General features: G+C 37.8%; 1 protein-coding gene across 5 annotated transcripts in view; it reads right to left on the bottom strand.

The window, feature by feature from the left end:
* WDR7 (WD repeat domain 7) overlaps positions 1–27,642 on the bottom strand; it is a 365,960-nt gene that overhangs the window by 275,789 nt on the left and 62,529 nt on the right. For all 5 annotated transcript variants that reach the window (XM_060118461.1, XM_060118464.1, XM_060118462.1 and 2 more), the window contains 2 exons: positions 24,096–24,291; positions 15,851–16,065 (listed from right to left, as the gene is read on the bottom strand). In XM_060118461.1, coding sequence (XP_059974444.1) covers positions 15,851–16,065; positions 24,096–24,291 — 411 coding nt within the window. The remainder of the gene's footprint in view (positions 1–15,850; positions 16,066–24,095; positions 24,292–27,642) is intronic.

Here is a 27,642-nt window from a genome sequence, read left to right as displayed (position 1 = left end):
GGGGATATGGCGACATGTGTATGCATGTGGCTGATTCACTTTGTCGTACAACAGAAACTAACATAGTATTGTGAAGCAACTGGACTCCAATAAAGATTTATTAAAACAAAAAGCACAAAACACTATGCTTAATGCTTTGTACCTGCCGACACTAACTGGACTGAATGATACATTAAATTATATATTTATAATAAATACATTATATCTAATATACTATTAATATAAAAATTATCACTAACAATGATAGCTGCCACATACTAATCTGTTGCTATGACCTAGGTACTATGCTAGGCATTAGGGTTGGTTATGTCACAGCAAAGGGTAAAATATTAGGTAGACAGACATGGTCTGTCTGACAGACTAGGTCTGAGGGAATAATAATAACATTAGGTAAACGCAGTCTTTTCGTAAATACTGTCTTTCCAGTAAAAATCTACAAAAGTTTTTTAGGAGAAAAAGAAACCATTACTACCAAAGAGTAAAAAAATTAGACACGTTTGATAAGGAAATTATTGAAGCAGCAAGAGTAGCTTGAAGAAACAAAGGCCAGAGTGAGGACACAGGTTGGCTTTTAAGCTCCCTCCTCTGACGTCAACCACATGTGTGCCCATTTCAGCACCCCGGGATCACCCCAGGTGTCCGCCTCTTTCTGGGAGGTGTGCCAGCAGACAGCCTGTGTGCTCAGACAACTAAAAGGTTATCTAGCGTCTGGTCCCACGGTATCTGGGTGTGACTGTGTGCAACTCCCCTTATCAGCCTCTTGGTCCTACTGATGGTGTCACTGGGGCAAAAACTGTATCTAATAGCAATCCACAGTCAGAAAAAGAGAAGGGAAAAAGAAAGAAGGAAGACAACAATGAAAGCAGATGAGAAGAGAACAGAGGGAGACTGAAGGAAAGGAGAGAAAATGTCTCATCCCCACGTCCCGTAGGTCAACTATAATTGCTAACATCACCAACTCCTGCATACGACCTGTAATGCCTGACAATGGATTTTACTGACTTCACAATAATAAAGTCTCATTACCACAAAATACAGATATCCAGCAAAGTTGTGAGGGTAACATTTTAGCTACATGCATGAAGATGACAGAGTTGATCACTGATATGTGTGGTAGCTAGTATGTTACACTACGATTAGCTAATGGAAAATGAACAAAAACATCTACCAAACTCCAAGGGCCTCTTGGCTTAATCATAAGATACACCCATCTAGAGCAAACTCACTCATTCAAATCATCTTACATTCCTAACAACTTCAAGGACAGGCCATCTGACCCTGGAAATTCTTCAACGGGAATGTTAGTATATTTGCCCTGCCACCTTTATTAAAGAACATCTGAAATGTGTGCTCACAAACTCATTTTTGCATTATCATGGAGGAAGATTAAATTCAGTTCAACAAATATTTGTGAAGTACCCATTTTATGCAATATGCTTGGGAGAAAATAAAGCCTCTGTACTTAAGGCAATAACTTAAACACTTACTTGAAAAAGGCCAGCAGAAAAGCTAAATCATAAGGTATATACCAATGAAATGGTCTCAAATTTGCTAGTAAAACCCAATGGTAAATGTAAAACACATATACACACACTTTAGAAGCTAATAAGACAGATATATTTGACATTTTCATTGCAAGTACTAAGCCTATTCTAACCTTACGTTTTCTGTGTAGAAGAAAACACAGATTTAGCCATTTCAGATACTAAGGAACCTGACTTAAAATATTACAGAAATGCAAAAAGAGGAAAAAATTATTGGATTGCTTGCTCAGCACTGAAAGTGAACCTGTGACAATCACATAAAGAGTAGCAGATAAAATTGTCTCAAGTGATAACCCAAGCAAAATGACAGAACTATGATCATGAGATTAATCCTTATTCAAGCACGGGTATTTTTCAGCACACGCACACACACGCACAGCATAGGCAGAAGCCTCCAGCAACAATAACAAACAAAACAAAGCAATATCATACAATCTGCAGAGGAGAAAATGTTGACATATCTTTGCTATAGCATTTATTGTTATTAAATATTTGAATATATGCTAGGTTAAGTCATGTCTGCTGAAACACCTGATAGCTTTGTCCCCTAAAACCAGTGTTACAATAATATTTTAGCCTAATTTCATCTTATCCAATGACTAAGAGATATTTAAAACATAGGCAATAATTTTACTCGTGCACCATTCACTTCAATGGTCTCAATTTAAAAGCTTATTTATTTCTGAATTGTTTTTTAATGCCATAGTTTCGGGGACTATTTTTAAGGTTACCTGGTAAAATAATTTATTATTTTTCCTTAAAGAGCCTTGAGACCAAACTATAATTATATCAAACAGTTCAGATCTCTACCTAAAGTTGATTTATGAAGTGAGCATTAAATATCGGCTGATTTTGATACTAAAGTGTAAAGAAGAAAAGTGGATGATTTTTTAAAAATCTGAATCTGCTTTGAAACCAGAGATCAAGGATACTAATAATAAGACTAGGAAATGTTACATATCTCACACACAAACACACACACACACACACACACACGCTTCTATAAATATCAATACCGAGTTATAGAATACATTATATTATAAATTATATAATAATTTATATATATATAAATATATAATATTACATATTATAAAATAGAATACAAGAAAAAATATGTATTGAAAAATATTAAATAATATTTTATAAAATAATTAGGTAGATATCATTTATAATGCATGTTCTAAATAATTTTTAATTTCTTAAGTACAGTGTAAAGAACTATTTTATTACCTACAAATATAGTGGTAAGAAAAATAATTTCACTCTTGATTATGGATAGGATATTTTATTGAATAAGAATCTTTAAAAGAACTTCTGAAATTTGATGCATAATGTTAAATGTGTAAGTTTCAACAAATAAAAACACACTGATGTCTTAATGTACTTCTAAAACATTCTAGAATTAGCTAAGGGGAAAAATCCCACCATCTGCTATAAAAAAAAAAGTATGGTTTTAATGTTAACGATTTTAAGTATTAGGAAAAAGGAAGGGAGGGAATAAGGAAGAGAAAGAGGTGGGGGAGAGTGGAGAGGGAAACACAAAAAGTGTAACTATCAAGAAAATGTCTAAGACTGAAATGGATATTTGGTGCCCTCTGCTGCCATATTGCTGTTACTGAATACTAATGGTTAAGAAAACACAGCGAGATGAGCTCTCTCAGAGAATCCATTTTTAAGTTGGAATTAGACAATATACTTATTCTAAATATTTGATTTTGGATAAAACAGGATTTTATGATTAGGTATGAATTACAATATACTCATTAGATTTGACGTTACTGCACTTCCTTTCATGTGTTTTCATTAAGAAGTACATTAATAAGCATAAACCAAAGAGAGGTAGTTTAGCTATTGAGAGGTTTTAAGGTTTTATACTGTACTGTAATTTATTTCATATGACATAAATGAAATGTAAATTACTCAAAAGTTAATGATAAGTGTTAAATATAAACACTTTTGATATTTCTTTTTTTTTTTTTTTTTGGCCACACTGTGCAGCTTGTGGGATCTTAGTTCCCTGGGACTAAGAAATATTCACAATCAAGCAGATCCTAGCTTGTTTCTAACCCTCTTCTCCCACCACTGCTGGCCTCAGCACACGCTGCACTATCTCACTATGCCCACACACCATCCCCACCCACATCTGCACGTGGTGTTGTCTTTGCCTGGGATGTTCTTGCCCACTTTTCTTCCTGATGTCAAGCCTCTACACAAATGGCTCTTCAGAAGAGCCTTCCCAACAACTCTGCAGGTCAGCTCGTCCTCCTAGGTCTGTCGCACTCAGCTCATACAGTCTAGTCGAGCGCTCACCACAGTGAACCGCACGCTTGTCCCCCACATCAGAGCAGGAACTCCTCAGTGCCACAGTCTGTTGGGTGTGGGTGTGACTAATGCACTCTCCAACTGTTCTCATGCGTGGCCCGGCTTATCGTACGCGCTCAGTGTGTGCTGAATAAATGCAACCAATCAATCAATCAGGAGCATTAAACAAGTGCGTGCTGAATACCTATTGAGATAAATGTTTTCAAACATGTTGCTCATTTAACTTCATTACAACCTTATTACACCCCTTCCCCACCTTAAAGTTAAAAACAAATGGAAGCTCAGAGGTCAGTCAGTCACACGGGTCTCATAGCTCGTCAATGGTTAGGTTATGGGAGGAAGCCCAGGTCCTCCTGTATCTGCCTGACGTTTGAATCTAGACATCAAGAGGTTCTCAGCGTTCGTTCTGTAGAGACTCTAGAGATGGAGGGGTGGGGGTGAGGGAAAAAGTGAGTCCACCCGACATTAATCAACCTTCGAACACTGCTTCATTCACAGTAGATCAGTGAACACTCTGTGCTGGGCACTGGAAGCACAAGCAAGAATATCAAGTGGTCCTTGGAGGAGCTCTTAGTCTGATATAAAGCAGTGGATCTCAGCCAGGGGTGATTTTTCCCCCCAGCCTCAAAGGACATTTGGCCATGTCTGCAGACATCATTGTTAGTCACAATTAGAGAGGGTGCTAATGGCCAGTGGGTAGAGGCCAGGGATGCCGAGAAACATGTTACAATGCACGGGGCAGCCCCCAGAACAAAGAATTATCCAGCACAAAATGTCAGTAGTGCTAAAGTCAAGAAACCCTGATACAGAGAAATAGCCATGTAAACAAGTATATCTCCTTGCTTCCATATATTGGTACAAGACAATAAGTACCAGGATGGAAACATAAGCCAAGTGCCAGAGGATCTGAGAAGATTCAACTGACTCTGCTAAACTCAGCAGCATTACCTGAAAAAATTCAGAACCTTTGCGGAGATAATGGTCATAGAACTGAGGCTCCTGAGATGAGTGGGAGTTAGCTAGGTGACGGGCTCAGAGGGCAGGGGGCATGGAACAAGGCCACTCCAGACACAACAAATAGTAAGTACAGCTGACCCTTGAAAAACTCAGAGGTTACATGCATCGACCCATCCGTGTAGTCAAAAATCTGCGTGGAATTTATAGTCGGCCCTCCAATATCCGTGGTTCCTCCATGTCCACAAATACAACCAACGCTGGATTGTGTTGTACTGTGGTGCTTACGACTGAAAAGAAATCCACATATAAGTGGACCCGCACAGTTCAAACCCGTGTTGTTCAAAGGTCAACTGTATATATTACATTTACTGAAATACAGGTGAAAAAGACTGGGAACCAATTTACGTTAGACTGTAAAAAACGAAAATCCTGATTTATGATGGTGAATCCCCTCCTTTTGTCTCTTTTTTCTACCTCTTCCTTTATACCCATCCACTCCCCTGAGAAAATGTTAAGTTTCACCAAGGCTAATTGCTGCTAGGTGATTGTTACTGAGGTGTGACTGTGATTAAGAAAAACAAGTACCTTTACACAAACTAAGAAGAGAGAGATGTGTGGAAGACAACGGAAAGACCTCTGAATACACAGGCACACCTGAGAGCCACTGTGGGTTCGGTTCCAGACCACCACCATAAAGCGAATAAGATCACAATAAAGTGAGTTACATGAATTTCCTGGTTTCCCGGTGCATATACAACTTATGTTTACACTATTCTGTAGTCTATTAACTGTGCAATAGCATGTCTAAAAAGTGTACCTACCTTAATTAAAAATACTTTTTTGCTAAAAAATTGTTAACCATCATCTGAGCCCTCAGGAAGTCGAGAGCTTTTTGCTGGTGGAGGGTCTCCTCAACATCGGTGGCTGCCGACTTTATCAAGGTGATGGCTGCTGAAGGCTGGGGCATCTGGGGCAATCTCTTAAAATAAGACAACAGTGCAGGTTGCTGCGTCGATGGACTCTTCCTTCCATTAACGATCCCTCTGTAGCAGGCTATGCTGTTTAATAGTATTTTACCCACAGAACTTCTTTCAAACTTGGAGTCAATCCTCTCAAACCCTGCTGCTGCTGTATCAACTAAGTGTAAGTCGTAGTCGAAATCGTTTGTTGTCATTTCAACAATCTTCAAAGCATCTTCACCAGCAGATTTCCTGTGAAGAAACCACTCCTTCCTCATCTGTTCAAGTTCTATCACGAGGTTGCAGCCATTCGGTCACACCTTCAGGCTACGCTTCTAATTCTAGTTCTCTTGCTGTTTCCACCACATCTATAGTTACTTCCTCCACGGAAGTCTTGAACCTCTCAAAGTCATCCATGAGGGTTGGAATTAACTTCTTCCAAATTCCTATTAATGCTGATATTCTGACCTCTTCCCATGAATCACAAACGTCCTATGGCATCTAGAATGGTGAAACCTTTTCAATTTACTTTCCCAGATCCATCAGAGGAATCACCACCCGTGATGGCTATATCCTCACAAAATGTATTTCTTAAATAATAAGACTTAAAAGTCGAAATTACCCCTTGATCCGTGGGCTGCAGAATGGATGTTGTGTTAGCAGGCATGAAAACAACATGAATCTCACTGTCCACCTCCATCAGAGCTCTTAGGTAACCACCAGGCGCACTGTCAACGAGCAGTCATATTTTGAAAGGAATCATTTTTTTCTGAGCAACATGTCTTAATGACGGGCCTAAAATATTCAGTAAACCATGTTGTAAACAGATGTGTTTTGTTGTTCCATTTACAGAGCACAGGCAGAGTAGACTTAGCCTATTTCTTAAGGGCACTAGGGTTTTCAGAATGGTATATGAGCACTGGCTTCAGCTTCAAGTCACCAGCTGCACTAGCCCCTATCAAGAGAATCACCCTGTCCTTTGGCACTTCGTTTTTTTTTTTTTAAACACATGCCTGTAATCACTTTTATTTATTTACTTATTTATTTATTCTTGGCTGTGTTGGGTCTTCTGTTGCTGCGCGTGGGCTTTCTCAAGTTGCGGTGAGCGGGGGCTACTCTTTGTTGCGGTGCACGGGCTTCTCACTGTGGTGGCTTCTCTTGTTGCGGAGCATGGGCTCTAGAGCGCAGGCTCAGTAGTTGTGGCACGTGGGCTCAGTAGTTGTGGCACACGGGCTTAGTTTCTCCGCAGCATGTGGGATCTTCCCAGACCAGGGCTCGAAACCATGTTCCCTGCATTGGCAGGCAGATTCTTAACCACGGCGCCACCAGGGAAGTCCTCCTCTGGCACTTTGAAGTCAAGGTACTAAGTTCTCCTCTCCAGCTATGAAAGTCCGAGATGATGTCTTCTTCCAAAAGAAGGCTGTTTCATCTGTTGGAAATCCATTGTTTAGTGTAGCCACCTTTGTAAATGAGAACCTTCTGCAGCGTCTACATCAGTACTTGCACTTTTATGTTATGGAGATGGCTTCTTTCCTTAAACCTCAGTTTGAGAAAATGAAGTTTTCCTTCATGTCAAAGCCAAGTGCCTTCCCTCTGCCACCCTGTCACCGGCTGTGGAACCCAGCTTCATCAGCTGTCTCCTCCCCACCTTGATCATGAACCTGCCTCTCTCCACTGGCTCTGTACCCTTTATCCCCAGACACTCTAACCTGTCTTCAAGACTGGATTTCCCTCTGGCTATTATTCTCCTTCTACTTCCCTTGTCATACCAACGTTTCCAAAGTATTCCGCACGGGCTCCTTCTAGTTTCACACCTCCCATTCGCTCCTTAACCCACCACAATCACGCTGCTGAACCCCACATCGTGGGGAGACAGTTCTGAAAAAGGATACCAATGACCTCACTGACACACACATTTCAATCCTTCTAACACTCAGCTCTTGCGTTTGACACAATTGATTGCTCCACCCTTCTTGAAACACCCGATTCCCTGTTTGCAAGTCAGCACATCCTCCTGGTTCTCCTCACGCCACTTCCTCTCCGCATCGTTTCCTTTCCCTCTCCTTCAGGTGGTATCCCGAGAGTCTATCTCAGCCCATTTGCTATCTCTGAAGGATCTCATCTGCTTCCATGGTTTTATTTAATTATTTTTTTTTAAATTTTTGTGGTACGCAGGCCTCTCACTGCTGTGGCCTCTCCCGCTGCGGAGCACAGGCTCTAGATGTGCAGGCTCAGCAGCCATGGCTCACGGGCCCAGCCGCTCCGCGGCATGTGGGATCTTCCCGGACCTGGGCACGAACCTGCATCCCCTGCATCGGCAAGCGGACTCTCAACCACTGCACCACCAGGGGAGCCCTATCATGTATTTTTGATACCACTTTTCTTTTGCTTTCTTTATGCTTATATCTTGGTATCTGATTAAACTGTCACACTATCTCCTGTTTTGACATTAAAAGCATTTATTTGGCAAAAAGGCAAAGAAAATGCCTATTCACAATCCAGCCGAAGATTCTGGCCAAACCCAAGGTCATTACTGTAGAAAAGCAAACTAAATGTATTCAAAAGCACTAGAGCAAATGCTTTTTGGTTAAAGATACACCCAAGCCATCAACAGATGAATGGATAAAGAAGATGTGGCACATATATACAATGGAATATTACTCAGCCATAAAAAGGAACGAAACTGAGTTATTTGTAGTGAGGTGGATGGACCTAGAGACTGTCATACAGAGTGAAGTAAGTCAGAAAGAGAAAAACAAATACCGTATGCTAAAATATATATATGGAATGTAAAAAACAAACAAACAAAAAAAACTGGTCATGAAGAACCTAGGAGTAAGATGGGAATAAAGTTGCAGACCTACTAGAGAATGGACTTGAGGATACTGGGAGGGGGAAGGGTAAGCTGGGACAAAGTGAGAGAGTGTCATGGACATATATACACTACCAAACGTAAAACAGATAGCTATGGGGAAGCAGCTGCATAGCACAGGGAGATCAGCTCGGTGCTTTGTGACCACCTGGCGGGGGAGGGGGAGGGAGGGTGGGAGGGAGGGAGATGCAAGAGGGAAGAGGTATGGGGACATATGTATATGTATAACTGATTCACTTTGTTATAAAGCAGAAACTAACACGCCATTGTAAAGCAATTATACTCCAATAAAGATGTTTAAAAAAAGAATTAAAAATAAAACATCACTTTAGCAAAGAAGCCTGAATGGAAAGAAACACAAGAATGAATGAATACAATTCATAAAGCCTAAGAGAAGCAGAAGGTGACAAGAAAGAAAATGTTAACAATCAAGAAGAAATGAAACTTCTTTTTCTTTGTGGGAGGCAAGCTTTTGGTGGGCACACCTAAAAAGAGATTTGGGGTGAATGGGAAATTGTTTACACAAAGGGGGAACTGAGCAAATAAATACACTGAAAATACTGGGAGAGGTTTCTCACAGGTGAAGAAGAGAGTTACAACAAGCCAGGAGGGGAGGCTACAGCCAACACTGTGGTGTTTGGTTGGAATTGGAGGTAATGGTGCTAACCCAAGGTATTTAATATATTTAGGAAGATAGAGAGATACTTAAAGATGTACATGTTTGTGTAAGTGTGTATTCATGTAAACATACATAATACTACTGAAAGGGCCCGGATGCAACGTCATCCCAGGAGCAATGAGTGCACACAGCATCTGCATTCAGTTTCTAATTATTATCCTCCATCGAAGGGAATCACTGGTCACAAAGGCATTTAATAAACGTTTATCCTCCTCCTACAGAGACATTCATTCCTTTGTTTTCTTAAGGCCGGGCAGCTTAGCTAAGTCTCCTTAATTTTATTAGCAATTAGACAACAATTAGTGTAATATAAAATTTTTGTCTTAATGACCATTTAGAAAAACCCAAAACTGAACTCATATATACTTCAAAGTATATAATAAATATACAATTAACATATTCATATTTTCTTTTAAAATATTCATTAAACTTTTGGAGCAGAATGTTAAGCAAGTTTAATTGATACTTCAAAGGTCAGGCTTATCATAAGAATTTTTCTAAGGCTGAAAACAGTTCACCAGACAATGCCTGGTACCCTGTACATAACGTCATTTGGCTTGTCTCTGTCTGTACCTTACAAGCGCCCTTTTCACAGTGAATCATAAAGTCAATTCAATCAGTACAATTTTTTTTTAACAGAGTGAATTCTGCAAGCAAAAATCACAGAGTATGTTCTCAGCAGGTTATATTTGACTTGTAAATTCCATTCTCTTGCCTAGTTACAAAGAATACAAAGTTACTGACCTTTGCATATATAGTCCATTCATTTTTTCAGGGTTTTGACTAATTAGACGACAGAGAGAGAGATGGAAGGTAAAAGATAAATCATCCTGGTCAATGTTCAATTTCTTCAACCTCATCATTTTTCAATATAAATAGGGTGATTCTGATTGATACAACAATGCCCAAGATGTAACGGGGCCCAATAAAAAATTACACACAGTAGGCCTAAAAAATGAATTCCATGGCTGCAAGCACTTTCTAGCTTTACTAATAAAATCCCATTGGCCCAAGGCGTCCACCAAGATCTCCTCACCAAGAACCAGTGTCTGGCAAATGCTTTGTGGAAAAACTTGTCAAAAAGATCACCTGATATGCCCAGACATTCTTCTTGACATATTCATTTATGCATTCCTCAAATGCCATGACATGCCAGCTATGATCTCCTAGTTATTTATACCTTACAAGTCCTCAAACTTCTAATCCAATATGCTACTTATCCTGAGTTTAATGAGGGATTAAAAGAAAAGAAGAAGATGACTCTACCTTCAAGGGATTATAACCACTTCCTTTTTTTAAAACAGATATCACAGCCTACTCTTCTCTTCTTCCACTGAAAATAATTTGTTATATTCACCTCCCTCTTTTCATCACTACAGATTATATGGAAACAATTTCTAATAAGGGTGAACTTTCCAACTCTATTCTCAACACCATGTCCTCTTCCATGGCCCCACCAATCACTCCCTCCACCAACAAAAGTGTTCAGTGAGCTCCCAAAGCATAAACTCTGCTCTTAACCCTGCAGCCACTGAAGCTACTAATCTATTATTTCTCCAAAAGCAAACTTCTTCCACACACTGTGCCTCCACTTCACCTCATGCTCATTCCTAGCTCGCTGTATCCTGACTTCTGACCCAACTAATTCTACCAAAACAGCTCTTAATGATGACCAATGACTTTACTAATTACTAACTCCATACGCTCTTTTTTATTCCCCAAGTCTTGATGTTATTTCATTGCTCTAATCGACTGTCAACCTTTACTTCCTTTACAAAGATTTGTTTTCAATTATATGTGTAAGCTAGGCCACTGGAGGTTACTTGTCCAAGGTCACCAACAGGCAGGAAGTTACAGAGATGCAATTGGAACACAGATACACCTGTGACTAGAACTTGGGCTCTAAACCACTCCTTTGAACTGGTTTTCAAAAATGAAGCAAAGGCCATTCCATGGGGGAACTGTACCCACAACCTTGATATTAATAATGCCATCTTCAGATGCAGGGGTCAGCAAACTATGACCCAGGGGCCAAATCCAGCCCATTGCCTGTTTTCATAAATAAAGTTTTATTGGGAGCCAGTCCATGTACATAGTGTCTATAGCTGCTTTAATGCCACTGTAATGGCAGAGTTGAATCATTGTGACAGAAGCAATATGGTCTACAAAACCTAAGTTTTTTTACTATGTAACCCTTTACAGAAAAAAATTTGCCAATCTCTGTTCTAACCAAATGTCCTTTAGGTTCATCATTTGCAAATCTGAGGATAACTAACTCATCTATTTGTAATGAGAATTAAGGAGAACAGCATATCTGGAATAATCTAATGATAGTAGGCACCCCAAAATGTCAGCTGCAGTCGAATTCAGGCACTCCATTACAGTGGTCATTTAGGAAATAAAATCCCATCCCTACTCTACCCCAGCATCGTATCATTCCTTTCTTGGAGGTTGTTTGCTCCCGCCACATGTACCCCATCTCTCAACACTACACAGAAGAGGCAAATGTCTCCTGTTACAATCAACTTCAAAGCCTATGCCATGAGTTGTTTATTTCTGTTAACAGCTCCACCATTCTCCCTTTACCCAGGCTTAGATCTTGGAAATCAACCTGTATGTCTCAAATCCTCTCTTGCTCATTTGTGAAGTTCTATTTATTCAACCTACACAACAGCTTACAAGTTATCCCTCGTCTACATTTCCACTGCCTAATCCTTTCCAGTTCCCACACCTCTCACTGTATCATCCCAGGAGCATCACAATTCATTTCCCAAGTCAACATTTATAAAGTGGTCTGCATATAAGTGTCAGACATGGCAAAATCATTCTTAAGCAAACAAATACCTCCTTTTAAGACTACACAATATTGTGTCATTACTCATTGAATTAAGTCCTCGTCTTTCTATTTGAGTTGATTCCACATGACTCCAATCTACACTTGCAAACTAACTTCACACTACATTTCCTGGGTACTTGCTATGCTCCATATACTATGTTAAGCACTGGAAATAAAAGGGAGAGAAACTCAACCCCTGTCCTCAAGAAGCTCAACAAACAAACAAAAAAATACCACACACAAAGTGAAGTGTTTTAGGAAAGGTCTGAACAGAAAGGTGTGAGCCCAGAGAGAATGCAAGAACTATTTCTGCCACAGTGGACAGAAGGCATGAGGGTTGAGGCTGACTTCCCCATTCTCAAAGAGGAGAGACATTAAAGAAGAAAACTGGGGAGGGGAAAAGAAAGACACAAAAGTAGGATGTAGGATCTTCACCATTTCTCAACTTTTTTTCCACAAAGCAGTGCTTTTAATCCAGAGGCAATTTTGCCCCCCAGCAAGCATTTGTCAATGTCTAAAAACCTTTTTGACTGTCATGCTTAGGGGAGAGGGAGTGCTATGTGCATGCAGTGGGTAGAGGAAAAATGCTTCTCTGACATCCTACGATACAAAGGACAGTCCCCCACAGCAAAAAATTATCTAGCCCAAAAGGTCAATAGTGCTGGGGTTGAGCAACCCTGGCCTAGAGCCACAAGAAACAGGAGTAAAGGAGGGGGTGGAAGTTGAGATAATTTCAGGATGTTTGAAAATACAGAGAGGACAAGGAAGGAGAATGAGTTATGCTGGGACCAACGTGCCCACCAAAACCAAACGGAGAGAATGCAAAACTGAACAGAGGGCAAAGTACCTAATAAACACTCCACATCTAGAGTCTCATGAATAGGGAGAGATTTGACTGTCAAGTCAAAACAATCAACTGTGAGGGGAATGAAGAAGAGATGGGCAAAGAGGCTGCAACAGAGGCTATCAGCACTTTGTTACACATGATCCAATTCAACAAATATTTATTGCACAGCTGCTAGGAGACGTCATGGGGAAAACACAGAGATGAGATAAATAAGTCATAATCCCTGTCTGCAAGAAGACTGGATTTCATAGAGTCACAGATGTATAAAACTAACTACAGTTACCAAGGAGGAAAGGATGGGGTGTGTGTGGGGGGGGAAATTGGGAGATTGGGATTGACATATATACACTACTATATATAAAATAGATAACTAATAAGAACCTACTGTATAGCACAGGGAACTCTACGCAATACTCTGTAATGACCTATGTGGGAAAAGAATCTAAAAAAAGAGTGTATATATGTATAAATGATTCACTTTGCTGTACACCTGAAACTAACACAACATTGTAAATCAACTATACTCCAATAAAAATTAATTTTTTAAAAAAGAAGACTGGATCTCAGTAGGGAGAATTAGGTAAGTATATATGCTATTATAACACAAGGAGAAATATAAGATACATGTCATAAGTGGAATACACAGGGTTTTGAGTACACACACCTTCCAAAGATTAGATGCAATAATAAAGGATAATTCTACTTAACACCTTCTTGCTCTTCCAGTGAAAGAAAAAAAAAATCACAGAACAGTAAATTATCTTTGCTTGTAAAGCTGTATGTCTGGCGTAATTAACCTAATTAACAATGTAAAATATTTGTTACTTCCAAATAGCCCAGGTGCTAACACTACTCTAACAAGGGAAAACAAGGATACTTTATATAGAGTATTCCCATAGAGGTTTCACTTTCCGTTGAGAGACCCATGAAAAAAAATCAGATCCAATACCCTAGAGTAAGTCCTGTACCACTGAGAGGCTCTTAGTTACGTTTTGGTTACTTTTTTTTTCCAACTTTGCGCGGGCTTCATTTCTCTTGAGGTTAGAAAACCATCCAGAGGATGGCTCTTTAAATATTCCCCTCAGAAGGAGACTCTAAGTCAACATGAGAAAATAGTTCGAGAAATCCCTAATGGTCCAGCCAACATACATTTTTCATAAAGTGATTATCCTCCTGCAGCCTCAGCTTCCTAAGCCTTTTCCCCTCCTATAATTGTTTTCCTTGTAGGCCAGGCAACAATTACCACTGCTACAAGACTGAGGAGGTTCACGAGCAATATATTTTACAATACATAAGTGTACTGTCCCTGATATCTGGTGCTTTTATCACTAATTGCCCTATAAAATGTGCTATTAACACAGGGACAAACAAGATTGTAAAAATCACATAATGGACCATGACCACTTACAAAAGCCATTCATAAATGTTACTGTACTACTTACTTTTCTTTAATTTTCTAGTTATATAATTATTTTTCCAAATTTTTACTTCTAGGGGATACCAAAAAGAAAAAGAATAAATTTGGGAACTACAAAACATACATGCTTGTGCTTGAATGTATTGTTTTATAAGTTTGCTCAACATTAAAATTACATAGAACATCAGACAATGTGCTATGAATACTGAATTCCTAGGGAACATCCACATGACCTCTTCAAAGAAATTATACACATGGCAAATGCCTTTAAGCCTGACTTCTATTCAAACTTTAGAGCATGGAACAGAAAGCATGAAAAACAATCACAGAAGGATTTCACAATTCTAATCTATGAAACATACAATATAACAAAGCCAATAACACATTAATATTTGGGGGAAAGACAGAATGATCAAATATTACTGCCAATTACTGGAGGATATGGGTCAGTGGAGCTGCCTATAGTATTTCCTATGTCATTAGCACTCGCTAATTCATGGGCAAATTTTCAAGTTTGTACATGACCCTTTCAACCTCTTTGTTATTTATTCCACATCTCACCATCTAAAAAATAGGAATCAGGTATAAGAGAGAATGAAAATAAAGGTATTTGGTTACCCATTCATAATTCTAATGAATTCTAAGATGGAAGTAGGAATTTGAAGTAGTGATTCAGATAAAATACTGGGATCGTCTCTAGGATTCATTTATCCATTACCAGAGGCAAACTAGTTCTAATAATACCACAGAACACAAATACCACAAACAAAGTAGTGACTAGTCTCTACAAAACTAAACACAAGTAGCCAATTAATGAACTGGGGTTGACTGTTCTTCTTTTAGTAGGAAAATCTTCTGTTAACTGAAGCATTGATTTTAAGTGTCAGTAGGGAAAGTGGGATCGAGCTTCGGTCTTGCAGAAAAATGCCAGCACTTGTGCAACCTTACCATACTTACTCTCACATATTTTCTTAAATCTTTAAATGGCCTAACCCTAATAAAATCAGAACCTACTTCTCAAATAAAAGATAAGCCACAATTAGAAACATCCGAATTATGCCTAAATTGTTACTTTTTTCTCCTGAAGATATGAGCTCGTGCTCAACCTTTCTACAGGAAGACCGTCAGAAAGTCAGAAAGACAGATTATACATAAAACGTTTGCTCTAGTTTCAGAAACTGAAGTCACTTAAGTCTGTTGGAATCATTTTAAAATAGTTTGAATGGTAAGAACAAGTCACTTTTTCAGACCGCCAAATAGGTGAAATACTTAAAAACTGTGTTGGAAAACCTAAATAAAAATCAGAAGCTTATTTTTCACCCGTGTCATCTCCCAAAAATGATTCCCTAAGACGTGCCAAAGCTGCATTATTAAATGAAGTTGAATGGGGACACGTGAGCCCACATACAAAACTTACTTTGTCAGATGCCTCCGAAGCCAAGAGGTTAGTTGCAAGAGTTTGTAGCTTATGATGGGCCATGTTTTTAAGAGCAGCAAGACTGCGTCGTGTCATAGCTTGTTTTAAGTTGACTGCTGGGTGGCTAAGTGAGTCAACGGCAGCAGGAGCTGCTTCATCACAAGCATTCAGTATCTCTACCGCTGTGATCCCCATCACACACCGGTCCAGTGCGCCTGGAAGACATATATATTCACAATCATTACACAACTCTGGAAGACTCTAAGTCATTTTTTAGGAAAGGAAAATGCATGGACATTTTTTAATGTAGGAATATGTTTTATCAGTGCCTCCCAGAAACATTTTCTTGTTTATTTCCTTCCTCTAATGATCTTCCATGTAGCATTACCTTAATCATTTCCTTTTCCGTAAGGCCCTACCACAACTTCCCAATAAACTCAAGTTCAGAGCCAAGATTTCAACAATTTCCTCCAGGCTTTTCTACTTTCTTTCCACTTCCAAGATGGTCTCCTTGATCACGCCACACCATTAGTCTATTACAAACAGCAATTTCTATAATTTTACCTTCCTCTAAAACTATATGTCAGTCTTATAGAATCATTTCAACACTAGTTGAATTCAACTCTCCACCTACTCTGCACCTTACAATGAAGATGGACATGAATGATGAACATACTGAAAGAGCCACTTGAATTTCCTGACCACTGATCTCGGTGGGCCCTTAATAGTGACCACAGACCTTTCATTTTCCTACTCTCCTAGTTCATTATTCCATACTTTCTTTCTCTTCCAATCCCACCATTCCATTTCCTGTCCTCATCTGGATGAAAAGTTTTGTTTCCTATTTCATAGAGAAAGAAGCAATTAAAAAAGAAGTTCCACAAACTCCCACTACCACATCTCCAGTCACATTACTCAATAATTATGAATGAACTATCCAGGCTCCTACTAACACACCTGTGGCTTACACCCCATCCCTCTCTTGTCTGCCCAAAGACACCATGTCAACAATTCTCCTCTTTCTCTTCATCAGTTTTCCCTATCTACCAGATCATTCCCATCCGCTTATAAACATGCAATTATTTCACCTGTTTAAAACACACACACACACACACACACACACACACACACAGAGTTAACCCAAGTGGGTTAACTAGGTATGTATCCCATTTTTCATAATCATACTCTAAAGAGCTGCCTATTTTTGCCACCTCCAAATTTTTCTCCTCCCATCGTCCTTTGAACTTACTCAAATCAGATTTTACACCAAATGTGCACAGAACCTACTCTCCACATTGCTAAATCTAATAGCCAGTTCTCAGTCCTCATTTTACTATCATTTACTGTCAGCAGCTCTCGATCTTCCTCTCCACTCCTTGAAACACATTTTGTCACTTGGCTTCCAGGCAAGCATACCCTTTATTTTCTTCTTTTTCCTGGCAGGTCCATTTTAGCCTCCTTTGCTGGTTTTTTACATCACAGAAGCACATTTAAACCCTGAGTGCCCCAACCATTATCAACCTACATTCCCTTGGTGATATATCCAGTGTCATGACTTTACATATCTTCTATATGCTAAGATTTCCCACATTTGTACCACCCACTCTGACTTCCCTCCCTGGAACTACAGACTCATATATACAGTTGACCCTCATATATACAGTTGACTCATATATACAGTTGACCCTTGAATAGCACAAGGATTAGGGGCACCAACATTCTATGCTGTTGAAAATCCACATGTAGCTATATAGTCAGCTTGCCGTATCCACAGTTATACCTGCAGATTCAACCAACTGCAGATCATGTAGTATTGTGGTATTTACTATTGAAAAAAATACCCAAGCAGTTCAAACCTGTGTTGTTCAAGCATCAACTGTACAATTTACAAATCAACATCTCTACTTGAATATCTAATATTCAACTCCACTTAATATATCAAAAATCAAATTCCTGATATTCCCAAAATCTACTCCTCCCTCTGACTTCTCAATATCTTAAAATGAATTGCATCCTTCAAGTTTCTCATGATTGAAACCTTGGAGTCATCTTTGGCCCATCTCATTCTTTTATGCTCCTCATCCAACTATCAGCAAATCCTGTTGGTTCTATCTTCAAAATATACTCATACTTCAACCACTTTTCACCAGCTCCACTGCCATCACTCTAGTCTAATAATCCACCATTGTTTATTGCCTAGGGACAATAGCATACAAGCTAATCTCCCTGTTTCCATCCTAGAACCACCTTTAGGCTATTCTGGAGAAAAGCAGGAAAATATAATCTATAATGAGGGGAAAAATAAAATCAATAAAAACCACTGAAACAGAATTTTTTTAATTAGCAGACAAAACCATTAAAAGTTATTATAATTGTACTCCAGATGTTCAAAAAGTTTGAATAGAGAGACATGGAAGATATCCAAAATCAAACCTGTAGTTTTCAAAGATGAAAACTACAATGTCTGAGATGAAAAATACAATCAACGGGAACAAAAGCATATTAGACATTGTAGAAGAAAAGCTCAGTAAACTTGAAAACATAGACTAGAAATTATAAAATGAGACACAGAAAAAATAACATTAAAAATGAAAAAATAATCCTAGAGTTGTGGGCAATTTCAAGTAGCCTAATAGGCATATAACTGGAGTCTCCAAAGAGAGAAAAGAGGGGGGATATCAATCATCAAAAATATATTTGAATAAATAATGGCCAAAAGCTTCCAAATTTGTTAAGAACTATACACCTACAGATCCACGAAGTACAACAAACCTTAAGCACAAGAAATATGCAGAAAACTATAACTAAACGGCTCAAAACTAATAATAAAGAGAAAAACTTTTAAAAGACAGAAAAAAAACAGACACAGCATATATAGAGGAACAAAGATAAGGATGACAGCAGATTTTTTTAGTGGAAATAATACTAGCAAGAAGATAGTGGAATACTGAAAGGAAAAAACAAAAAACTGTCCATCTAGAATTCTATACCCAGAAAAAAATATCTTCAAAATGATGGTGAAATAAAATGTTTTTCAGATATACAGAAGCTGAAAGAATCACCCATAGACATGCACTGCAAGAAATATTAAATATTAGGCAAAAGGGAAATCATTCCAGATGGAAATCTGGATCTACACAAAGCAATGAAGAGCAACAGAAATGGTAACTACAGGGGAAAATATGTAAAATTTTGTTTCTATATTCAAATTTCCTTAAAAGATAATATACTGTTTAAACAAATAAGCAAATAGAAAGAAATAATGTTCCAAATGAATGAAAACCATGAGCAACAATATGGATGGTGCAAAAGACAAGAAGTGGTAGACAGTGACCCAATTATTCTTGATTAGAACTATTCTTCACACAGAGTAACATGTCTGTGTAAAAGAACAGTAAGAGATAAGACAAAGGTAGGAATGTACCACACTGTGGAGGGCCTTTTCTTAAAGGCTACATGAACTAAAATTACTTATGTTTTTTGCATTAAGACAGTGGCATGAATCAAGTGTGGTTGTTATTGTTTTACTTCCTATGATTAATTTGCCAACAGAGTACAGGATGGATTAGAAGGTAGAAATAGAGGACAGAGACACCAATAAAGATAGCCTAGGTGTGAAAAAATATAGCCTGATATAAGAATAGTACACTGGAAAGAAAAAAGGGAAGGGAGGAGTACCTAATGGGAAGAACTTAGTAATTAACTGCACAGAGGACTTATGAGGAGGAAAGTAGAAAAGACAGTCATATTTCCACTCTAACAACCTCTTCCTTCAAAATTTCAAAGTGAATCCAAAGGGAAAAAAGAAACTGATTATACTTAGTTTTACTGAGATTTTCGAAAAGTGCCAATTTTTTCTTAACCATTTCATCCTCTGTGTCTTTGCCTATCCTATCTTATGGTATTTTTGTAATACAATGGAAAATAAAAACGTAGAAGATATAGAAAAGTTGATGATGTAATGCCATATGCTGTGAAACAGAAACATAAAATCATATTTCTACTGTATTAAACCCTGCAGGCAAAAGGTCAAATATGTGAAGAAAATACTTGCTACTAAACCCTTTACTAATAAAAAAAGGACTGGACTGAAGGACCACCTCCTGATTCTCTTCGGTTATTTTAGTAACAAGACAAAACCATCAATATAAATAAATCAAAATTAATTTTGTTTGATATCCATGCTTTATATATGTTGCTTTATACATGTTGTACCAGTAGACAAATATACATTAATTCATATTCTCTGCTATATTTTATTGGATAACTAAGTTTTAAAAAATGATTCAAACATATTTCATGAAGTTATTGCAAAAACAGGAATATTTCAGAAAACTTGGAGGGACAGAAAATAAATGAAAAGAAAAAAGATAACAGAACAAAGTAAATTGGTTAAGACTTCATACACTAATTTCTAATAATATTTGGCAATCACTACTGGTGTTTACATTTGTACAAGAACACCTAATAACTGTCCCTCTAGGAATAGGTATATGATGAATCATTTTTATTATGTAGCAAAGATGATAAAAATGTGCAGATAAGAGTGGTGTTAAGGCTTGGAAATAGTCATATAAGAAGAACGTCTTGTAGCACCAGTCATTACTTTAAAGCATGCCACTGTTTCCCAAATAGACAGGATTTTGACCTTGTCATAGGCCTGTGAGAACACCACTGCATGCTTACTGGGAACATCAAATGTGAAGAATGGAGAGTTGATCCCTACAGAACATAACTCCATGGAGAAGCAGCCACTATCTAGGTCAGTTGACCCACCTTTAATAAGTTCCTAAATAGGAGTCAAGAGGTCCAGCCAGCCAAATCTTGTTGCTAGTTGTTTGACTAATTTTCTAACTACCCAGAGACGTGAAAGAATAATAATTTCCACGGCCTCTACAACACTATTTAGCGCTATTGCATATAATTAAGATGATACAATAAAAGAACAAAAGACTCTGGACCTCTACCTCTGTAATTAAGTTTTATATTACTAGCTTCAACTTCATGTCATTAGGAAATAAACACTGAAAATAAAAACTACCCATTTGAAGGGAAAAACAACTAAAAGAAAATGCTGCATAAAAGCATAAACACATTTTTAAGTGTTTTCAAGCTAGAAAATCAGTATAATTCAAAATGGCAAAGAGAAAACTGCACAAAATGCATGTGTAATTTTAATGTAATATGGCTTCACTTGTAAAAATACATTCCCAAAACACTAAGTAGAAGGGCAAAGTATCTTCGCAGAGTTTAAATACATTTCATACATCAAACCTTGGCCAAATCTGATTTATTTTGCTTCATTTTTTATTTATTTAATAAATAAATAAATTTAATAAATAAATAATGTCAATACCTTCAGGATGTGCCTTACTGGCTCCTCAGGGACCTTTATATTACTAGCTAAAGCCTGAACAGCAAGAAGGAAAAAGAGTGTACACCTCCTATTATGGTTGAAGTCCAAAATTTATTCTGCTTCTCTATCTTTATCTTGATTTAAGAATGCCTTTACTGACTGATCATTTACCAAAATCCTCCTGAAGGTCAGAAGATAATTGTTAAATTGCAACATTATGTATTGGGCTTAATTATACTAAATTGGTTATAAAAATAACATCCTCCAGTAAACATATAGTCAGGAGCTATTTGTCATTTCCTACTAGGGAAACTACTGGAAAAGTAACTTTGTCTTCCAGTAAGGTCTCATTTGTAAAGAATTTCATATTCTTTGTAGATGTATTTAAAGTATCTGAAGTAGTCAAGTATCATATATTTAAGCATCTAAAGAAATTCAGGAAAATGATACTCTTCCTTTATCATATTAATTTAATGTTTTAAGTCCTACATGTTTACCATACTCTTGTATTTATAATATATCAATTGTTAATTTAATATGTATAGTATTTTAAAATAGTGTTTTATAACTATCATCACTATAACTTACTTTCTTTAATACTAATTCTCATAGAAAATATTTCTTTGTAGGTAAGGTCATATCCCCAAGCTCAATAAAGTAACAAGTTAAGCATATTTGTTAAATAACAATAATAGGAAATATACACATATGAAAGTATACACACAAACTTAAAGTACACAAACATACATGGATACACATTTACATCTACTATACACAAGGTAAATATTCTCTCATTTTATTCTCCCAGAAACACTATAAACGGGAACTATTATTATCTTTATTTTACAGATGAGTAAATTGAGAGACTTGCCATAGATCACAGTGCTATCAAATGGTTGATCTTAAAGATTTTTTTCTTTTTTGATGTAGACCATTTTTAAAGTCTTTATTGAATTTGTCACAATACCGCTTCTGCTTTATGTTTTGGTTCCTCAGCCACGAGGCATGTGGGATCCCAGCTCCCCAACCAGGGATGGAACCCACACCCCCTGCATTGGAAGGCGAAGTCTTAACCACTGGACCAATAGGGAAGGCCCTCAAATGGTTGATCTTAAATTCAAACCAAGGAGTCTGACTCCAGAGCCCAAGACAAACTCTGTATATAGGTGACCTTGAACAACACAGGTTTGAACTGCACAGGTCCACATACATACAGATGTTTTTCAACAGTAAATACTACAGTACCACAAAATCCACGGTCATTTGAATCCAAGGATGGGAAATGTCGGATATGGAGGAAACATGGGAATGGAGGGCCGCCTTTAAGTTATACACGGTTTTTCAACTATGCAGAAGGTGAGTGTCCTAACCCTCACATTGTTCAAGGGTCAACTGTATTTAGTTTGTAAGATGGACCAAACCAGCAAACATGAAACAGTGCTGCTCAGCAGACAGGATAAAACAAAAAGGAACACAAAAGTAAGATACAAAATTATATATGTAATATAACAGCAAGACAGCAATTCTGTTTTTAAAAATGCACAGAAATGAGACTAAAGAGAAATATGCCAAAATTCACCGAGTAATGGGATTTGAGTTCGTCTTTCTTTTCTAACACTTTTGTGCTTTCAAAATTTGACAAAAAAGTAAGAAACTCTTTTACAATCAGACGAGAAAAAGAAATGTTAAACACAAAAGCAAAGAATTTGACACTCTTCAAGAACTCTTCCTCTTGTCAAAATTGCCTATGTAGTACCAGATAAAACCAGGACTATAAATGAAAGATAGCTGAAGATTATGGCTACTTGCTCCAAAAAGGCCTAGGAACACTCCCTCCTGCACCACAGCACAAGCAAAAAAATATATATAGTCCGATTTCAAAAATGACTATTTAAAAACAAAAATGAAAAAAGCTTCATGAAGAAGAAAATAGTAGAAATATTATATAGCACAATTAGGAATGTAAAGAAAGGTTTTAATCACTGATAGATGATGACTCAGAATAGTAAAACTAGAATAAGCTGTGTTTTTAAAAGCCCAAACTAATAAACATTTAGTTACATACTTTAAAATTTCCCAGAGAAAACCATAAGATTCTGCGTATAAATCTTATATATCATGGCCTATACCTTTAAGCTAAACATTACTTGTTCTGTATTATGCCACATACATAAAATTTCTGAACCTTGAAATTTTAAATGTTCTCTCTAGAACTTAAAACTTTCATTTCAATTACCTCCTTCTATTAATGGCCCTGTATGGTTTTTCTGCTCTTCAAATAGAAGAGAATTTTATTTTTTCCACTGTTTCTGAACTTAAGACAAAAATGGTTCCTTGATCTTACAATTTGCCTCATGAATTATATAGAAATCACTTACTTGTCTAGTGTCTGCATGCCTGTCCTAATCTGTATACTGTCATCAACCACATTCCTCTAAAGATCAGTGAACTACTTACTCTACAAGTATTCCAGATAGTACAACAAATAAGAGGACATCTAAATATTTCTTTGTTGATAATGATAAGAACACTTATAAAAAGCAGTGGTGAGGGTTTCCCTGGTGGCACAGTGGTTGAGAGTCCGCCTGCTGATGCAGGGGACACGGGTTCGTGCCCCGGTCCGGGAGGATCCCACATGACGCGGAGCGGCTGGGCCCGTGAGCCATGGCCGCTGAGCCTGCATGTCCGGAGCCTGTGCTCCACGATGGGAGAGGCCACAACAGTGAGAGGCCCGCATATCACAAAAAAAAAAAAAAAAAAGCAGTGGTGAGAAATAAAAGTAGCGAACTTTTGACATCTCAGGGGTTTTTTCCTCATATAAAAGATTTTTCATTTAGGAAGTCAAATATACTCATTTAATTTTCTAGTCTCTCTCAATATTTTTCTTACCGGTATCCATTTGCCAGACATACACGGAGCCGTCTGAACATCCCACTACTAGGTAATCGTCAGAAGGCCTCCACTTGATTACTTGAATGGGGAAAAGATGACGAGATGCCAGCATAATGCATTTTTTCTCTCGCAAACTTAGGAGCCCTACTGAGTGGTCACTGGCTACAGAGCAGATGCAGTGCTGCACTCTTGCCTGAAAAGAAGAATAAATCTTAATTACACTTAGATTAAATTCAGAAGAAAATGGATCTTGTCCTCAATTAAATCAAAATTAATTATACATTCACTGCTGCTGAAAACACTAACCACGACATTAGGATGTGTTGACAATTTTCTTCTTTTATATTATACATAAAACGCCTAGTTCAATCATCACAACACTTTGAAAAATACTAAATTAACACTAGATTAAAGAAGAGAAAGACGCCTAGGAAAATCTGCTGTTCAAATTTGAAGATGACCTTACTAAAATAATTGCTATATATGAACAGGCAAAGCTGGAAAATAATTGACCTGTTATTATGTGTTCCCTTTCCACTGTCTGAACTTCCCTTTGCTAGCAGCTAGAGCTGCTTTCTGCAGTGCTTCTTTCTGTTTGTGACTCTATCATTTAGACCCATGCTCTTCCCTGCTCCTTTGCTCAAAAGCAATACCCTCAAGGTCCCTCTGCCACAATCATTTCTTAAGAGCCACCGACAGTTTGTGTTACCTGTAGATGTGTTTCACAGCTTCTGTCTCTAATGCCAGCAGGCACACGACCTCAGCTAACATACAAGAGCCCGTTAAACATCCTGCTCTGTACTTCCTGCTCATCTCTAGTTTGGGCCCTTCCATTCCTTTTTAGAACAAGATGGAATATAATAGAAATAATCAAAGATGGTAAGGATTTTCACTAGCATCAGAGAACTGAATCCATAACCTAGAAAATTAAAAATTAACGTCTTTATAGGTTTGGAAGACAATTTACAAGCAACTTAAAACTTTGTAGTGATTTATTAGATTATGCTTCCGGTTCACACTGAGGTGAAACCATATGAAAACAGCCATCTGAAACTCCTTATTGTGTATATTGTGGCTATTTACTGAGGATGAGGCCCACGGCACCACATACATATTATCCCTTCTGTGGGATCCAGAGGAGAAACTTCTCAAACGTCACCCAGCTGGGCTTTGCCTAAGCAGACGTTTTTTTAGCTAAAGAATGATATCTCTCCCTGATTGGTCCATCTCAATGGGAAATGTTGACAGGAATCAGATGAAAAAGAGTGGGGTGGGGCGGGGGCGGGCGTGTGTGTGTGACCACATGTGCATGGGAAACACATTACAGTTGTTTTTATCCATAGAACTTCGAAGAAACTTTAACATGCTAACATGAATATAATTTCATTTGACCATCATAATCTTTTTTTTGTAACATCTTTATTGGCATATAATTGCTTTACAATGGTGTGTTAGTTGCTGCTGTATAACAAAGTGTATCAGCTACATATACATATATCCCCGTATCTCCTCCCTCTTGCATCTCCCTCCCACCCTCTCTATCCCACCCCTCTAGGTGGTCACAAAGCACCGAGCTGATCTCCCTGTGCTATGCGGCTGCTTCCCACTAGTTATCTATGTTACACTTGGTAGTGTATATATGTCCATGCCACTCTCTCACTTCGTCCCAGCTTACCCTTCCCCCTCTCCGTGTCTTCAAGTCCATTCTCTACATCTGCGTCTTTATTCCTGTCTAGGGGCAGGACAGGAATAAAGACCATCATAATCTTGTAAGACGTAGTTTTTGAGGAACAGACTTTGGGGAAAGCTGCTACAATGGATTCCTTCAATGTTTTGGATACTAAGAAACTTAGGACTGAATTTTCTATCCATGACAGTGGGGTGTGTGGGCATACATTTCTGAATGTGGACTCTAGGTGGTCTCGTCTACTTTTTCTTTCATTTTCTCTTCACCATGATTTAGCTTTATTTTTAGCTAACTGAATAATGTTTATTTTTGTAAACAACCTAAAATCAATTTTTGAATGAAGCAGAGCATTAATTTTAAAAAAGAGTCAGATTTAACTATTTACTTTGTTCTTAAATTCAGGTGTTTTAATCTTTGGTTCTGTTAGCTTTACTTGTACGTTTTCTTTCATAATGATTTAAAAACTATAATCAGCATAGTAAGCATTTATTAATTTTAAAAGTTAAGAAAACTAAGTTCAGGAAGATCATGTTATAAACCTTTACTAAAACAACATATAGAATCTTCTTAAGCATTTGTTAAGCTTATTTATTTCATGCTCCCTGATAAGCATTCAATGGAAACATAAAACATGATTTCTTTCTTTAAAAAGACATTAAGGACTGAGGCGTAGCTGACTATGGCATGCAAAACTTTGCTTTGTAATTAAGCAATAAGTCAAAATAAAGTGGCAAACTACAAAAATATCATTTAAATATAGGCAATGTTAGAATAAAACGTGGCAGAAATATAACATGATGCCTTTATTTTCAGTTATTATACTTCACACCACATAAAATATTTTTGTGTGGGCTTCTCTGGTGGCGCAGTGGTTAAGAATCCACCTGCCAATGCAGGCGACACGGGTTCAAGCCCTGGTCTGGGAAGATCCCACATGCCGCGGAGCAACTAAGCCCATGCCATGCGCCACAACTACTAAGGCTGCACTCTAGAGCCTGAGAGCCACAACTACTGAAGCCCACGCGCCTAGAGCCCGTGCTCCACAACAAGAGAAGCCACTGCAATGAGAAGCCTGCGCACCTCTACAAAGAGTAGCCCACGCTCGCTGCAACTAGAGAAAGCCCGTGCGCAGCAACAAAGACCCAACACAGCCAAAAATAAACAAACAAAATAAATAAATATTAAAATAAATAAATAAATAAAAATATTTTTGAGTTTCACCCGATGTACATTGCTAAGCAAAGATAATAAGACAGTTTAATACAATGGAGGCTTTGCATTTCTACAGATAATCATTAATACTGACTTTGTATTTATCATATATATCCATCACTCAATTTACAAAAAAGGATGATTGCTACGTTAATGGTTAACTATTTTCTATTTTCCAACACCAATCTGCTAAAAAATGGTGATTTTATTTATTTTTCTCATCAGAGAAAATAAATCTAACAGTCATCTTTTTCTCTGTGTATGAGTCACTAAAAACAATGAGTCCTAAACGGCATTCCTTTTCATCTATTCACATCTTTTAATCAGGCACTGATCTGCCACAGTACTCACCCCTCCCACTACTTTTGATTCTGTTACTATGACTCACAAGCTCTCTGAAATCTTTAAAATGAGCTAATCCTTAATTAATGCCGTAGACCTAACTAGCCGACTGGCCAGTCCCCAAGTTGACAATCATTTCATTAATGTTCACATAATTCTTGTCATTCCTTTTCATAGAGAAAACGAGGCATGAGTCAGGGTGAGGTCTGTCTGTTTGCTTTTAAAAGGTGATTTTTTACCAATCTTCTTCACTATGTTTGGTGTTTTTCGAATTATGTTCTGCTGGTAGATCTCAACATCTGA

Source organism: Mesoplodon densirostris, chromosome 15 (genome assembly GCF_025265405.1).
Source record: "Mesoplodon densirostris isolate mMesDen1 chromosome 15, mMesDen1 primary haplotype, whole genome shotgun sequence".
In the NCBI taxonomy this organism is placed as follows: domain Eukaryota; kingdom Metazoa; phylum Chordata; class Mammalia; order Artiodactyla; family Ziphiidae; genus Mesoplodon; species Mesoplodon densirostris.
The sequence above is the reverse complement of the archived record's forward strand: the minus strand, read 5'-3'. Positions and strand labels throughout refer to the sequence as shown.